The sequence below is a fragment of the Carlito syrichta genome, unplaced genomic scaffold (assembly GCF_000164805.1).
Source record: "Carlito syrichta isolate Samal-C Ts95f unplaced genomic scaffold, Tarsius_syrichta-2.0.1 Scaffold306519, whole genome shotgun sequence".
In the NCBI taxonomy this organism is placed as follows: Eukaryota; Metazoa; Chordata; class Mammalia; order Primates; family Tarsiidae; genus Carlito; species Carlito syrichta.
The window spans coordinates 120884-137796 of record NW_007250615.1 but is presented as its reverse complement, the minus strand read 5'-3'; the positions used below and the strand labels follow the sequence as shown (position 1 = coordinate 137796).

Below are 16913 nucleotides of genomic sequence, written 5' to 3'. Positions count from 1 at the left end.
TCTGCCAGTGAGACTTCTTTCTAGATACCCACCTGGTTTGTTCCTTCATCCCCTTTAGTGTTTTCTGGAATGCTACCTTTTTTTGTCGGTCTGCTCTGAACCACTCTTCCATTTTCCGATCCCTCTCTGTGCTTTACTTTTCTCATAGCATTTACCACCCCCCTCCAATATTCTATACTCATTTATCTGACTGTATTTTTGTCTCTCCTTATTGGAATATAAGTTCAACAAGTTCATGAAGGCAGAGACTTTGTTCTGCACATTGATGTAATTCTAGAGCTTAGAAGAGTCCACACACATTTCAGTGCTCAGTAAATATTTGTGAAATGAATGAATGAGTACATGATGAAACTTAGAGCACATCCCAAATCTCTGACTTTGAGAGAGGATAAATTCAGGGATGGAAGAATTCACTTACATGATCATGTATCACTTATGTCAAAATCATATAATCAATCACTTGATGAAAAATAGTATTGAGTGAATTCAGTTGAAATATGTTCAGGCCTGCACTGTTTTGATGATAACCATTATAGCCTTGAAGTATGTACAGGTTATATGTAGTATCAAGGTATTATCTACTTCCTTGTAGTAGTTTGCAATCTTAAAGATTTGGGATAAACGTTTGAAATTGTGTGGGAAGCATAGAAAGAATATTCTTGAGACTAAAAATAATACAATTGGTAAAGGATATGTAGATTATGGGTATCTGCCAGTATGAATAGCAGATCTACAAGAGGAAAAAGTCAATGCTGAATAGTTTAGACCAGTGACTCTTAACACTTTTGTGCCTATACGAGGGGGACCCCCAAAAAACCAGAATTATCTTTTGGAGGGCAGGTCCCTTATAGGAATTTAGAATTTGTTCCTCTGGATCCAATGATCAACCAAAGTTTTTTATCTGTATGTTTTGAGAAGGTTGCGTCATGGTTTGCAGAAGAAACGTCCCCAAGTTGTGGCAAACAGGTGCTTGATTCTTCTACCATGACAACTCACCTCCCCACACCACTCTGAGTGTTCCGCAGTGTTTGACCCAAAGCAGCATGACCTCTGTGATCTACCCTCCCTATTCACCCAGTCTCACTCCAAGCGACCTTTTTTTTGTTTCCCTGGTTGAAAAACATCCTCAAAGGGAAACGTTTTGCCAGTATGTAAGAGGTGAAACAAAAAATGGAAGAAGCACTAAAAGGCATCACAATTGAAGAGTTCAAAAACTGTGTTGAGCAGTGGAAAAGGTGTCTCTATAGGTGTATTGCATCAAACAGAGAACTTTGAAGGTGACTGAAGTTTAAACATGCAAGAGTAAATACACATTTTGTGATATATAAATTCTGGGTCTTTTGGGTTCCCCTTCCAATTTGTTTTTGAAATTTGATAAAAATTTTATGCTCATCCTAGGGAAGAAAATATGTACTCCCCAAATTTATTAATATTTTAGTGTATTTATGTACCCTAAATGTATACCCATAATAGATACCTAGACCTCTAGGTAAGATTTTTTTTTTTTTTTTTTTTTGAGTGCAGGTGGAATAGTTAGCCAGTGGGAAATCTTGAGTAACAATATGGTAGAAGATTTTGTAAGAGTTGAAAATTTTTACTTTACTATGTAAGTAGTTGCAAATACCAAATAACATTCTGAAAGATAATTTGTTATCAGCACATCACATATTGATAACGATGAATTTTCCAGTTATTTGTAAAACATTGCTTCGAATGTAGAATGGTTGAGGTGTGAGGGAATAGGTAGTGTTGGTGAAGAAATGATTTTAAGGACAAGAATGTGTAGTCATATGATTCTGATTAACAATTTTGCTATGTTAATCAAAATGGAAATAGTTCTTAAAGGTTTATAAAGCTGTAGATTCTGAAAACAATCTGCAAAATCAGTAAAATTCAGCTTTCCATTCCTTCCAACTACACCTCCCACTTCAGTGAACCCATATTTCTTTATTTTATCCATAATCATTTTTATGAGAGATGCAGAAAAAAGTATTGTGGTTTCATTAGTGACTTCCTTTCAAATCAAGAATTGATGATTTTGTTTTCTCGCTAGATAGCCAGTGAAATAGTACATCTTGCATTATTATGGAAGTTTCGAGAATAATTTCAAAGATACGCTTCATATATTAGCATTTTTTTTTTTTTTAAGTTGGAGTCTCACTCTGTTGCCCAGGCTGGAGTGTAGTGGCACACTCGTGTCACCCAGTGTCGACCTGCTGGGCTCAGGCGATCCTTCCGCCTCGGTCTTCAAAGTTGCCGGAATTACAGGTGGACGCTATCACATCTGGCAATTTTTTTTTTATATTGTAGAGACGAGGTCTCAGCGAATTGCCCAGGCTCCTCTTGAACCCCTGGGCTTAGGCGGTCCTCTCACCTTGGCCTCCCAAATTGCTGGGATGACAGGCTTGAGCCGCCGAACCTGGCCAACTTTTTTTCTGTTGATCTTTATGTAGACCATTATAAGTAGATACCTTATAGCCTCCAGACAAAAATTTATTTCAGTTTAGACAGTGGTAACAATTATTAACATTTATTAGACACCTCATAATTGACAGTTTTTTTGTTTGTTTGTTTGTTTTTTGAGTTGGGACCTCACTCTGTCGCCCAGACTGGAGTGCAATGGCCGCTCCCAGCCACCGCACCCTCGACCTGCTGGGCTCCGGCGATCCTTCTGCCTCAGCCTTCCAAGTAGCTGGAACTACAGGCAGGCGCTACCACGCCAGGCTGCTTTTTGATTTATTGTAGAGATGAGGTCTCGCCAAGTTGCCCAGGCGGGTCTCGAACCCGCGGGCTCAGGCGGTCCACTCACCTCAGCCTCCCAAGGCATGGGATTACAGACTGAGCCACCGAGCCCGGCAACAAAGTTTTTTTAAATACAATTTTATTTAATTTCCTTGTTTGTATGTGAAATGAGTAGCACTTATTTGTCTTGCCATTTTTGTACTGTAAAACTGAAATTTAAAGTCATACAGCTTGGTAGTGGTCCAGTTTAAAGCTTTGATTTTCCAACTCCACATCCTTTATTCTTTCTGCAACATCACTCTGCCCTTCAGTGAAATAAATGAAGGCATTAGGTGAGGACTGGCATAGTGTGTACCTGAAAGCATAATGTGTACTTTGGTAATTAAATAGGTAATTGAGAGTTAAAGATCCTGTCTAAGAACTTCACAACTACATGCATAAAGAAAAACTAGGAAAGTATCTTAGACAGATAATGAAGACAGTTTTTGGCATGAGTAAAATTATTTAAGATTATGATACCTTTGGTCACACGCAAAAAAATTAAGTACTCATAAAAACTAGAAGAAGAATTGATACAAATTAAGATTTTTTTTAAAATTTGAGTCAGGGTCTCACTCTGCTGCCTAGATTGGAGTGCAGTGGCATGATCACAGCTCACTGCAGTGTTGACCTCCTAGGCTCAGGTGATTCTCTTGCCTCAGCCACCTTTACAGGTGTGTGCCACCACTCCCGGCTAATATTTTCATTTTCTGTTGAGATGGTGTCTATACTATGTTGCTCAGGCTGCCTCAAACTCCTAGGCTCAAGTGATTCTCCCGTTGGGGCCTCCCAAACTGCTGGGATTTCAGGCATGAGACACTGTCCAGCTTCTTTAACGTTAATAGTCTAAATTTGGGACGGGCGCAGTGACTCACTTCCTAATCCCAGCACTTTGGAAAGCCAGGGTGAGAGGACTAATTGAGTCCAGGAGTTTGAGACCAACCTAGGCAATAATATAGTGAGACCTCGTCTCTAAAAGAAATTAAAAAATTTAGCTGGGCGTGGTGGCACCCACCTGTAGTCACAGGTACTCATAATCCTGAGTCAGGAGTATTACCTGAGTCCAGGAGACTAGAGTTGCGCTCATGTCATTGTACTCCAGCCTGGGTGACAGAATGAGACCCCAACTCAAAAAAAAGAAAGTAAAGGAGTCACTGACAATATTAACAAAACCGTGTATTTGGAAAAAAAAAAATGTTGCTATTAAGGACGTTTAAGCCAGATATATTACCTTAAGTAGAGCATTATTATGGAATAATTATAAAATATTGATGCATTAAAAACATATAGTTCAGGGTGGATTTTTTTTACTGTCAGTTGCTGGTTTTCAAACATTGCACTTGAACTTAAAACGTCTCATACATCTATTTTCTAGATAAATAAATAAATGATATTTGAATAATGCTTGGAAGATATTTGTTAAATGAAGTTTTCAGTGCTGTGAACTCAGATGAATGAAGCTTTTTTGCTGATAAATAAATGTACTGATACTATCTTTAAGTACATAGATGTCTATGCATTCATTTAGAAGTTTTTGTCTGTAGAATGCAAGGTATCTACTTAAAATGAGCTATGTAATCAATAGAAAAAAAGAAGTTGTTGATATTTGGGGTTTATCATTAAAATTCTCTAAACTTTTAAACAAATGTGAAATATTTCTTATAAATATCTATGAATGTATATAGTTACTATGTTAGTTTTTATTCATATTTTAAAATTAAGTGATATCCACATTTATCATTTAAAATTAACATAATGTCAAGTTCAGAAATTTCAAAAATGAAATTCATCTAAAATATGCTAAAAGAAACATGAGAGAATATTGAACTCCTGTATTAAAAAAAAATTAGGGCTTAAAAACTAAGTAGATCTCTGACCAAAAGTCTTTCTACTATATCTGTTTTCTTTCATTGTAATAATATTCCTGCTATGAAAAGCAACTTAGTTTTGTTTAGAAAAATGTAACCTTATTATGCCCTTAGATGTCATTTATTATTCCTTTGTTTAGTTTTAACTATACTATGAAGTTTTATAATTTTGCTATTAAATGTTTTTACATATTTATGAATATTTTACAGATGGAGAATGTGATATGGATAAGCATTTTATGTATCTTTTGCCAAAAATTATATACTCATATGCAAAATCTACTAACTTTAGCACACGTTTCCCAATAGTCCAAGATTTATCATTATAGTCCGTATGCCATCTGAAGAAAGATTTGCAAACTTCAGATTTTACATAAATGCCTGTCACATGAATTATAGTAGTCAACATACTTTACAACATATCCTTAATGTCCATCCCTTTTTACCAATAAAGTTGGATTCAGGAGTTTTTAAAAATTATTATTTAAAGAAAGAGAAATTTGTTGCTGACTGTGTGTGTCTGCCTCAACAGGGTTCAGATTCACCCTCAACCTCATGCTTGTTGTTTCCTGTCATCTTTTTCTTTGCAGGAGTGTTGTGGTGCCTGTAAAGAAGCCCCCTCCAGGGAGTTTATCTGTGACCACTGTGGGAGCCACTACGGCTGGAAGTGGGCTGCCAGCAGGCAGTGCCTCTAATATATTCGCTGCTCCTGGAGCAACACCAAAAAGTATGATTAATACAACAGGTATTGTCCTTATCTATTCTTGTGATACCTCATCTTTTTCTTTCTGTTTTCTATATCTTCATTTTCCTGCTTAGTTAATCTTAAAAATAAAAATGCCCTGATCGTTTAAGGTCATGTTAATCTTCAACAAGGTTGTATTTTATGTTGCAACTTTTCAGAAATTGTCTGTAGCTCTGGGTGCTTTTTTTAGTGGTCATTTTAGAGCACAAGATTGGTTTTGTTTTGAGTTTCCTCAAAACTTAGTGCCATTTACTCCCAGAGTGTTGTCAGATCACTGAAAGATATTTGGGGGGCAAAAACAAAAGATAGTTTGAACATTAACAGCTGATACGAAAAAATTAGTAAATTGTGTCAAGACTAGCAAGGTGCACTAAAATGTTAGTGACAGAAGTGGATTTGGTGACATTGACTGGTTGAGTCCTAACATATTCTTTGCTAAGTCCCCTAAGGGAAGGCCGAGCTCCCCTAAGAACTGCATGTGAATAAGAAACATTGTTTGACAGTGAATTAGTTGATACTCTTAGATTACAGTTATATCCAATTCATTGTCCAACATTTTCCTAATGATTCTAGGAACAAAAAATTCCAAATCATGACAAATTTTTAAAGTCTGCCTAAAATAACCTTTTTTTTTGTAAATTTCCAGAAATGTTCCTGTTGGTTATTAGCTAAATAAATCCTTACCCAAATCTTTGTGATTCCATTTTAGGTATTTATACAACGCAAGATGATCCCTGACTTTTCTTCCCTGACTATAGTAGTCTTCTCTTCTCCAAACTGTATAGCCTTGAACTTTTCCATTTATTATCATTACTTAGATTCTTCCCATTTTTATTAATTTCATAGCTCTTCTTTGTGCTTTCTGTATCTATCTTGTTTATCATACCACCTGAGTCTGACATATCATGAACAACACATTTATGGGGTTGTAGTAAGTAGAATGTACTCTTAAGCATGTTTATATTACCAAATAAACATCACTAATGGCATTGTGTTAAAGAATAGAACATCTTTTTTGTTTATATTATAAATACATATATCTGACTTGTCTGAGGACTTTAAAGTGTTTCTTTTCAGTAATACAAGGTTATTTTTTCTACTCATTTGGCTTTCTAGAAACAGGAATAAAACTTTTTCTCTTACCAAGGCATATACCCCAAAATGTTGAGATTTTAAAAATATACCAATGTAGCAGGAAAAAACCAATCTACATTTAGTATTGCTTATTTAATAAAGTCTGTGTCCTTGTTAGGAGTTAAGTATATGAAAAAACAAACAACCTGTTTTTTAAAATTTATATATGAGACAAGTCATGATACTTTCTTTTAATTCCTGTTTTAAGAATTAATATTAAGAACATAAAGATGATGTTAGCAAGAGGTTTAGTGATAGTATAAAGTATATAATGTCACAGTGAGAAATAAAATATAAATAATAAATATCTTCCTTAGAAATGTGTATATGTCTTTGTGTGCATGTATGTATATATGTATGTATATATTTATATACATATGTACATATAAACTGTGGACCAGCATCTAAACCAGGCATATTGTCTAGATGTTGGCACTCAAGTACTGTAAGATATGATAGAAGAAATCTCAGTTAGCAGCTTAGGAATTCATAAAAGATATGATAATATTTAGTAACACTAGATGTCCCTCAACTCCACAGCTATTTAAATGTCTTACATGGCATATTATAGAAAAATCTGTTCTAAAACGGCATCTTCATATCATTGAGGGGGGACCCATTATTTTAAAATCAAGTACAATTATACTCATCATAGCCCTTCTTAAACGATGGTCTTATCAAAATGAATATTTGATGCTGCAAAGCCACAAATTTATGATCAGATAATGTATTGTAAAATGTATCTTAGATAATGAAAACTAAAAATATTACAACAGAGCAATAAAAAAATAAATGTTCACATCTAAATTTGCATTGTTGTATCAGCCTCATTTTATCTAGAATTTTTTTCATTTGTTGATGTCTTTTATTTATACCCCATTTGTAATATGTAGTGTTGTTAGATTAACATAAGTAAATTAACTGGATTTTAATGTAACAGCTGTCTTTTAAAATTATAAAGAATTATTAGTATACTAGTGGCAAGATGATTTTTAATTGTCAAATTCCGTTTTGAAATTCAGATGAACAGTTCTTTCAAAGTCAGATAGTAATGAAATGATTAAAATTGTTTTGTTAAATAAATTTATGTTTAAGGCTAAAATTATTATTTTGGGAACAGGTGCCGTGGATTCAGGGTCCTCCTCCTCTTCCTCCTCTTCTAGTTTTGTGAATGGTGCTACCAGCAAAAACCTTCCAGCTGTACAAACTGTGGCTCCAATGCCAGAAGATTCCGCTGAAAACATGAGGTATGCATGATTGTTTATTACTCATCTTACTCTCTCTGTTTTTCACTTAGTGAAATATTGCATAAAAATAAAAGATGCAGTAAGAATTCTTGGGAAGTAGGTTAATTATGTATTTTGTGATTATAGTTTGTAATTACATTGCTCTGTTATTGGGGCTAGTTATTAAATAAAAATCTATGATATAGTATTTCAGAGTGTGAGCTGAGAGAGCTTCAGTGCTTTTATTTTTTGGAAAAGTTACTAAAATAAGCATTTTTATTTGCAACATTAATTTAGTGGGCTAGGTATTATTATTCTTGTAGTACATATGAGGACGATATCTGTACTTAACTAATTTATTTTTGTCTTGAATATTTAGTCTTTATGCCTTTTTTCAAGGCTTTACCCTTTGTCTTTTCTTACAGAAGTTTTTTTTCTTCTTATTTTATTTTATTATAGAGATGTGGGGTACAAGTCAGGATTAGCTACCCAAGTAGGCTACATGCAGGTGAAGTTTGGGCTTCCAACCAGTCCTCACTTCCCTGGTTTAGGACCAGGTATCCTTTGTGTTGTTACATGGTCTCCCTCCCTCCATCCTCTGCCCTGGCAGTGTCCAGCAACTGCCGATCCCTCCCTTGTACCAATGTGAGATCCCTCCCCTGTGCCGAGAGATCTTCAGTGATTTTAAAATGTTGACTGTTGAGCTTGTATCATTGTCATATAGTACATGTTACTATTTCCAATACATGTTAAAACATGTACAAATATGGTAACATAAAATTGGGCATCTGAGGGGGTGATAAAATGTTTATAATATAAACTTTCAAAATAAGTCTGCAAAGTTATATATAAGGTATACTATTGGAATGCAAATAGCCAAACATGTATCATGATTAAAAACTTTCCTAGAAGTAACTGGCTCCTATTCTTGGAGTATAATTGTGCAGATACACACACACATGTATGTGTTTTATTCCAGTTGTTACAGAAGAATAACACAAATGCAGAATATAAAAGCTCCATGAACGAATGAGCACATTCGTGTTACCATCACCCAAGTCAGGAAATAGACTGTACCCTGGAAGTCCCCACTTTGTCCTTTCGCAGTCACTATTCATGCTTTTTTTCAAATTCCCCATCCTGGCTTTTAATATGAGGATAGTTTTGTCTTTTCTAAATGTTATGTAAATGTAGACACACCCTATGTATTTCTTTGTCTCTGGCTTCTTTTGTACAACATTATGTTAATGAGTTCCATCCATTTTGCATGTAGCAATAGTTCGTTCACTTTTTAGTCCATATATATTCCTTTATGTGTGCATACCACAATTATTAATTAATTTTACTGATGATGGACACTTGGAATTTTACATTTTTTAGCCATTGCAAATAATACTATTATATATTAGATACCACTTGTAATTCTTATGGGCACACTGTTATTATATGAGTGTACTACACATTAATATTCACGTCTGTTGGGTAAATAACAGAGTAGATTGCAATTCGTGGTGTTTATGTATGTTCAGTCTTACTGAATAGTGCCAAATGATTTTCCAAAATGTTTATAAAAGTTCCTAATTCAGCAGTAGACTATGAGAGTTCCTGTTGCTTCATATCTTTGATAGAATTTAGTATTCTCCATCTCTTTCATTTTAGCCATTTTGGAGGGAGTATGGTGACGTTCCATTGCATTTTTATTTTGCATTCTCCTGATAATTAATAAAGTTGAGCACTTTTTGAATATAGTTATGGTCTTTTGGTTTTCTTCTTTTGTGATTTATCTGTTAAAATCTCTTGCCCATTTTTTTCAAATTGGGGATTTTTGTCTTATAGATTTGTAAAAGTTCTTTATACATACATTTTGAAATGAGCCCTTTGATAATTATATGTCATATATATGTCTTTTCCCTTTCTGTGGCTTTTCTTATGTGGACTATTACGATCAATAGAAGTCATACATTTTAATGAAATTCGATTTATAAAATTTTTTTAATGTTTCTTTTGTGTGTGTATTGTGAAAGGCTTTGCTTACATTTTTCCTACCTTATTTTCTGGCTGCTTTATTTTCTGTTTTTATGTGTAGATGTATAACCCATTTGGAATTGACTTTGTGAGTATAATGATGTAGGAGTCATAGGAACATGAAGATAATCCAGTACCACTTATTCAAAAACAATTACTATCCCTACATTTTATTACTTTTATCACAAATTGAGTGTTTATAGATACTCGGCATACAGTTCTGTCCTATTTGTCTGATTGTCTATCTTTCTGTGTTACTGTTGTAATTAGCTTTAGATTTAATAAAGAGCAGTATTGGGTTGAGTAAAATCTTCTTACCTCGTCCTTTTCCCCAAGAAAGTCTAAGCTATTCTTGATGATTCTCATTTCCATTTAAATTTTAGTATCAACTTGTCAATACCTATTTTTAAAACAACCTGCTGGAGTTTTCATGAATAATGAAATCTTTAGATGTTTTGCAACTAGTGTTAGGTAAATCTCTTTCAATATTGTGATTTAACAACTGTGAACATCATATATTCTTTCCATTTCCTTAATTAAAAAAAATTTTTTTTCAGCAATGATTTTCACTTTTCCTGTGTAGAAATCATATATGTTTCTTAATTGATTTATTCTTAAGAATTCAATATATTTTGTATTTTTTTCTGAAGTTAGTTTTTGGATCTAATTTACTGAGACTATTTGTTTATTTTGTTAAATTGAAATAAAAAGCACTCATTTTGAGTGTACATTTTAATGCATTTTGATCATTACTTTAATAACCATATAAATAACGCCACAATCAAGGTATAGAATAGATTTACCAACCTGAGTTCCCTTGTGCCCCATTTGTTATGCAATTGCATCTCTACCCCAGGGAAACACCTATGTGCTTTTTAACATTGTAACTTAGATTTGTCTTTTTGAGGGTTTCACATAGGTGGAATCAACCGTTTATATTGTCTGCCTTCTTTCACTCAGCTTAATGATCTTTGGTTCACTGTTTTATTTATGAATAGTCCATTTCTCTTTATTGCTGAGCATTATTCCACTATATGGCTATCACACAGTTTATCCATTTACCTGTTGATAGGCATGTGGGTTTTTCCATTTTCATGCAATTATAGATAATAGTTCTATGGACATTGAGTACAAGTCTTGGCATGGTCATATGTCTTTATTTCTCTTGGGTAAACTCTAAGAGCAAAAATTGCTGGTTGAATAGTGTGTGTGTACATCACTATTTTATAAGAAACCACTGTTTTGCAAAGTAGTTGTATCATTTTGTATTCTTGTCAACACTGTGTAAAAGTTATATTTTTTCCACTGTCTTATCAACACATATAGTATTGTGGGTCTTTTTAATGTGAGATTTTATAATGACTGGAGTATATCTCATTAGATTTTATTTTCCCTTTCCTACTGATTAATGATGGTGAATATATATATATTTTTTTCTTTTAAGTCATTGAAATCTTTTCTATTTTTTAATAGGTTTTTCTTCTTAAGATGTTAGAGGTTTTCATATATTTTACAGATATATCCTTAGTGAGGAACATACATTACAAGATTTTTTACTTCATTCTGCTGTTTATATTTTTATTTTTTGACAGTGTTAGTAACAAAAAGTTTCTAATTTTGATAAAGTTCATTGTCTCACATGATTTTTTCTTCTGTACATTGGGCCATTTGTAAATCACAAGAAATATTTACCACAAAGTCATGTAGATGTTCTCTTATATTTTATTCTAAAAGTTTTGTAGTTGTAGCTTTTATGTTTGATCTGTTTTGACTTAGTTTATGTGTGTATGGTGAGGTAAAGGTTATGATTTGTTTTTATCTATATGCATACCAATGTTTCTGCACCATTTAATTACCTTGGCACATTGGTTTAAAATCAGTAGACAACCTCTGTGTATGTTCATTTCTATACTCCATTCTCTTCTATGACCTATATGCCAATAACACAGTTTCTTACTGTAGCTTTATATTAAGTCTTGAAGCTAGGTAGTATAAGTCCTCTGACTCTTGTTTTTTTTTTAATTGCTTTGAATTTCCTAGGTTATTTGCATTTTTATGTACTTTAGAATTGGCTTGTCAATTTAAAAAGGTCCTGCTGAAATTTTAATTGCAACTGTGTTGAACTTTTAACAAAATTTAGAATCTGCATCCTAATATGAATTATTCTAATTTATGAATATCATTTATCATTCAGTGAGATATTTAATTTCTCTTAGCAACTTACTAAGTTTCATTGTAAAAATCTGACATCTAATTTTTTGTCTTTTTATAATTTTTCATGTCTTTGATATATAAATTAAATTTTTTACTCTGAATTTTCAACTGGAAGTTAAAAAAAAAAGATTAAATAAATGCTATATGATTCCGTTTATATGAGATTATAGAAAATGCAAACTTTTTGTCGTTTCCTTATCATTTTCTGTGTATAAGATAATCTTGCTTGTATCTTTAACATTATTTATCCTGTATTGTTTGAGCATTCACTAGTGGAGCCATCTCTGCTGGGAATTTTCTTTCTGGGAAAGTTTTAAATTACAGATTCAGTTTCTTTAATTGATGAACGAGTATTCAGATGTTCTACTTCTTTTTGCACTGATTTGGTCATTTTTGTCTTCAAGGAATTTAACCATCTTATTTAAGTTGTTGAGTTTATTACCATAACATTTTTTGTAATATTTATAATTTTATTGTTTTAAAATATTTGTAGAATCTCTAATGATGTTTCTACTTTCATTCCAAATATTGTTGTGTCCTTTTGCATTTTATCATGATCAGAATAACTATTGAATTTTTAGTATTATTACTTTCCCCCTAAGAATTGGTATTATGCTCATTAATTTTTTTTTCACAGTTTTTTTGTTTGTTTTAAGGTATGTGAATTCTACTCATATTATTTCCTTCCAATTACATTAGGTTTGCTCATTTGTCTCTTTCCAGATCTGAGTGTAGAAACTTAGATCACAGAGTCTGCAGACTACGGCACATGGGCCAACTCATTCTGTCACTAGTTTTTGCAAATAAAAGTCTTGGAGTATTGCTATAGCCAGCCATCTGTTTATGTATTGCCTGTGACTGCTTGCACATTACAGTAGCAGAGTTAAGTAGTTGCAACAGAAACATTGTGGCCTAAAAGCTTAAAATATTTACTCTTCTATTCTCTATGGAAAATGCTTTCCAACCCCTCACTTAGATTTTTGATTTTAGACCACTCCTCTTTTTCTAATACAGTGTATGGACATTTAAAACTGTAACGTTTCATCTAAGCACTTTACCTGCATTCCACAAGTTTAGTATGTTTTTAAAAATTTTTATTGAAGTCAATACTTTTTAAAATTTTTCCTCTTTTTTGGCTTATACATGTTTCAGAGGTACATTTTGACATTTACCTTTCTTCATTCAATATAATGTTATGAGATCTATCCATGTTGTCTCATGAATTACAATAATTTGTTTCCTTTTACTTTCTGAGTCATATTCCATGGTACAGTTTGTATACATTTACCTTCTCAAGGACATTTAGGTTTATCCCCCTCAGTTTGGGTTTATATGAACATAAGTTTTTATTTCTCTGGGATAAGTGCCCAAGATTAAGATTACTGGGCTTTTATGGTAACTATGTGATTTGTTTCACAAGGAACTGCTAAACTATTTTCAGAGTGGCTGTACCATTTCATATTTCCATTGGCAGTGTACACGATTAGTTTCACAAGAAACTGTTGAATTGTTTCCAGGTTGACTGTGCCATTTCATATTTCCACTGGCAGTCTGTGAGTTGTCCAGTTTCTCCTCAGTTTTAGGTTTGTGTTTTTTTGTTTTGTTTTTTGTTATTCTGATAAATACGTAGTACTGTCTTTTTGTCGTCTGAATTGCGTTTTCCACACGAATAACAATATTGAACATCTTTTCCTGTGCTTATTTTTTTATCGGTATATTTTCTTCATGCATGTCTGTTCATGTCTTTTGACCAGTTTTAATTGGATCACTTTATTACTTTTGTGCTTTGAGAGTTCTTTATATGTTCTAGGTGCCAGTCCTTTTTCAGAAATATAGTTTGCAAGTGTTTTCTTCCAGGCTAGCTTGTTGCTTCGTCCTTCGAATGGCGTCTTTGGCAGAGAAATATTTTAAATTATTTTTGTAGTCTAACTTATCAAATTGCATATTTAGTGATGATGCTTTTGATGTCATGTCTAAGAACTCTGTCTGGCTCTTGCTTCCCAAATTTTTGCCTGTGGTTTCTATAAAGTTTTGTGACTTTATAAGTAATTTTACTTTAAGTCTGTGATCCATTTTGAGGTAATTTCCATATAAGGTATATAAGATTTAGGTTGAGGTACATGTTTTTTGTCTGTGAATGTTTTCATGCAGCATGCTCTTCAGGAGTCTTCAGGCAAGTCTAGAGAGGCCTTTATTCTTGGAATGTTTTTTCCATACCTTTCAATATGGTCTTGCTGGGATTTTATTCTGGATGCTCAGTGTGTTTAATGAGGTCTCTCCCAACCCTGTATGTGCTCTCAGCAATGTTGGTGCTCCATCTCCTTCATAATTGTTCTTTTCGCACTAATTGTTCTCTTCTAGTCCTTAGTGCTTTCAGGCTTCACCTAAGTCGATTACTATTTCGCCAAAGATTGAAATTGTTTCTTTTTAGAGAATCTTCCTCTCAGGGACTCTGTCCAGCACATTTCATTCATCTCGGCCTCTTTGAACTACAATCTCGGTCTTGTTAACTCAGAAATACCGCTGGACTCTATTTGCCCTAACTGGGAAATAGCTCCATGAAGAGAACATGGATGATGGTGGGGCTTCTCTCATTTCCGTCTACATTCTCAGGGTTCATTGTTCTGTGCTCTCTCTATTGTCTGAAAATAGTTGTTCCCCGTATTTTTCCATGTTTTAGCTGTTAGCATGGAAAGCAAATTTGTTTTATTTATGAATTATGGGGTACCTGTGAAGATTTACTACATAAGTAAACTGCAGGCCGGTGAGGTTTGGGCTTCTAACAGCCCCGACTATCCCGGATAGTGGCCTGGGTACCCAGTGTGTATGTGGTGGTTTGCCCTGTCCTGCCCTCCCACCCGCCCCCGCTTTAGCAATGTCCAGCATTTGTTGTTCCCACTGTTCTGCCCGTGACCAGTGCTCAGGGCCCACATTTGAGTGAGAATACATGGTATTCAGCTTTTTACTTCTATGACAGTGTACACAGGATGGTGGCCTCCAGTTGCATACATGTTGCTGAAAAGGACATGAGTTTGTTCTTCTTTATGGCTACATAGTATTCCATTGTGTACGTGTACCACATTTTCTTTGTCCAGTCCAGTTTCTAGGGGAATATGGGTTAGTTCTATGTTTTTGCAGTTGTGAATAGTGCTGCAGTTAACATACGTGTGCAGGTGTCTTTTTGGTAGAGCAATTGTGATCCTCTGGGTATAATCCTGGAAGTGGGATTGCTGAATTGTATGGTAGCGCAATTTTTAGTTCTTTGAGACCTAACTTACATTCCTACCAACAGTGTAGATGCATTCCCCTTTCTCCACAGCTTTGCCAGTACCTGTTGTTTTTTGACTTTTTAATGATAGCCATCCTTACTGATGTGAGGTCGAATCTCATTGTAGTTTTGATGTGCATTCCTCTGATGATTAGTGAGGCTGAGCATTTTTTCATACATGTTGGCCAAATGTCTTTCTTTGAGAAGCATCTGCTTATGTCCTTTGCCCACTTTTTAAAAGAGTTTTGTTTTGTTTTGTTTTCTTGTATATTCATTTGGGTTCCTTGTGGATCCTGGCTCTTGTCAGATGCATAGCTTGTAAATACTGTTTCCCAGTATTTGTCCCATATCTCTTTGTTCTCTTGATCGTTTCTCTTGCTGTGCAAAATCTTTTTAGTTTGTTAAGGTCCCACCTGTCAATCTTAGTTTGTGCTGCATTTGCTTTTGAGGTCTTGGCCATGATTTTGTTCCTACTCTGATGTCCAGGAAAGTCTTTCCTAAGTTTTCTTCTAAGATTCTTACAGTTTGAGATTTGATGCCTACATACATATGTATATATACATGTGTGATTTATTATAAAAAGTTGGCTGACATGATTATGGAGACTGAAAGTTCCTATATGTGCAGTTAGCAAATTGAAGATCCAGGAGAACCAATGTGTGTTTCTACTCCAAGTTCAAACGTCTGAGAACCAGGAGAGCCTGTGGTATAAGTTCCAGTCCCAAACTGGCTGTCTTGAGAGCAAGAAGAGCTGATGTTCCAGTCTGAGTTCAAATGCCAGAATAGACCATTTGTTTTTCCTCCTCAAATAGACAGAAGGAGTTTACTCAGCATTTTGTTCTAGTCAAGTCTTCTAATTTATTAGATTGAGCGTATCTATAGGAGGGAGAGAAATCTACTAAATCCACCTGTTCAAATATGCATCTTGTCAAGAAGTACTCTAACAGTCACACCCAGAGTACATTTTAAATAAATATCTGAGCACCCTGTGGCCCACTCACACGGACACAGAATTCACCGTCACACTGGATGATGCTGAGGCCGCTCATCCAGGGAACATGCTTTGAAAAACAGTACTTCAGCGATCACCCTTCAGGTTTCAGACCTTACCCTTGACTTAACTGAAGTCTTCTCAGGCAATGCATGGGTCTTTGTGTAGTTTAACTTTTTTACCCCAAATTTTGAAAACATGCATGCCCCTTGTGTGTGTGTGCATGTGCATGTGCATGCCCATCTTACATTTAAACCCAAGAATGTATACTTGCTTTATTGGTCAACATTCATTTAGATTTACCTTAATGTTAATCATTTTTTGTTTCTCATTGTTCCTTTCTGAATATCTAACTTCCACCTAGTATCATTTTCCTCCATCATGAAGAGCACTCTTTAATATTCCGTTTAGTTTCTGCCTGCCACTCATGAATTCTCTTCTTCTTTGCCTAAACATCTTTCAAATTTACCTCAGTGATTTGAAGGATGCTTTGAATCAGTATGGAAGTTTACATTGGCAGTAATTTTCTTTTAGTGCTTTAACGATATCATTATCATTTAGCCTTTCTTTCTTTCTGTGTTTCTTTAATATTTCAAGTTAACTGCCAGTCGTATTTTTTTTTTTTTTGAGTTGGAGTCTCACTCTGTCACCCAGACTGGAG

At 34.3% G+C, this 16913-nt stretch overlaps 1 protein-coding gene across 1 annotated transcript in view; it reads left to right on the top strand.

Annotated features, from left to right (window-relative positions):
- The window catches only part of LOC103265396 (neurobeachin), a gene marked incomplete at its 5' end in the record, with an annotated part of 269835 nt that overhangs the window by 138855 nt on the left and 114067 nt on the right, over nucleotides 1-16913 (top strand). The window contains 2 exons of the mRNA XM_008063067.1: nucleotides 5240-5394; nucleotides 7649-7775. Coding sequence (XP_008061258.1) covers nucleotides 5240-5394; nucleotides 7649-7775 — 282 coding nt within the window. The remainder of the gene's footprint in view (nucleotides 1-5239; nucleotides 5395-7648; nucleotides 7776-16913) is intronic.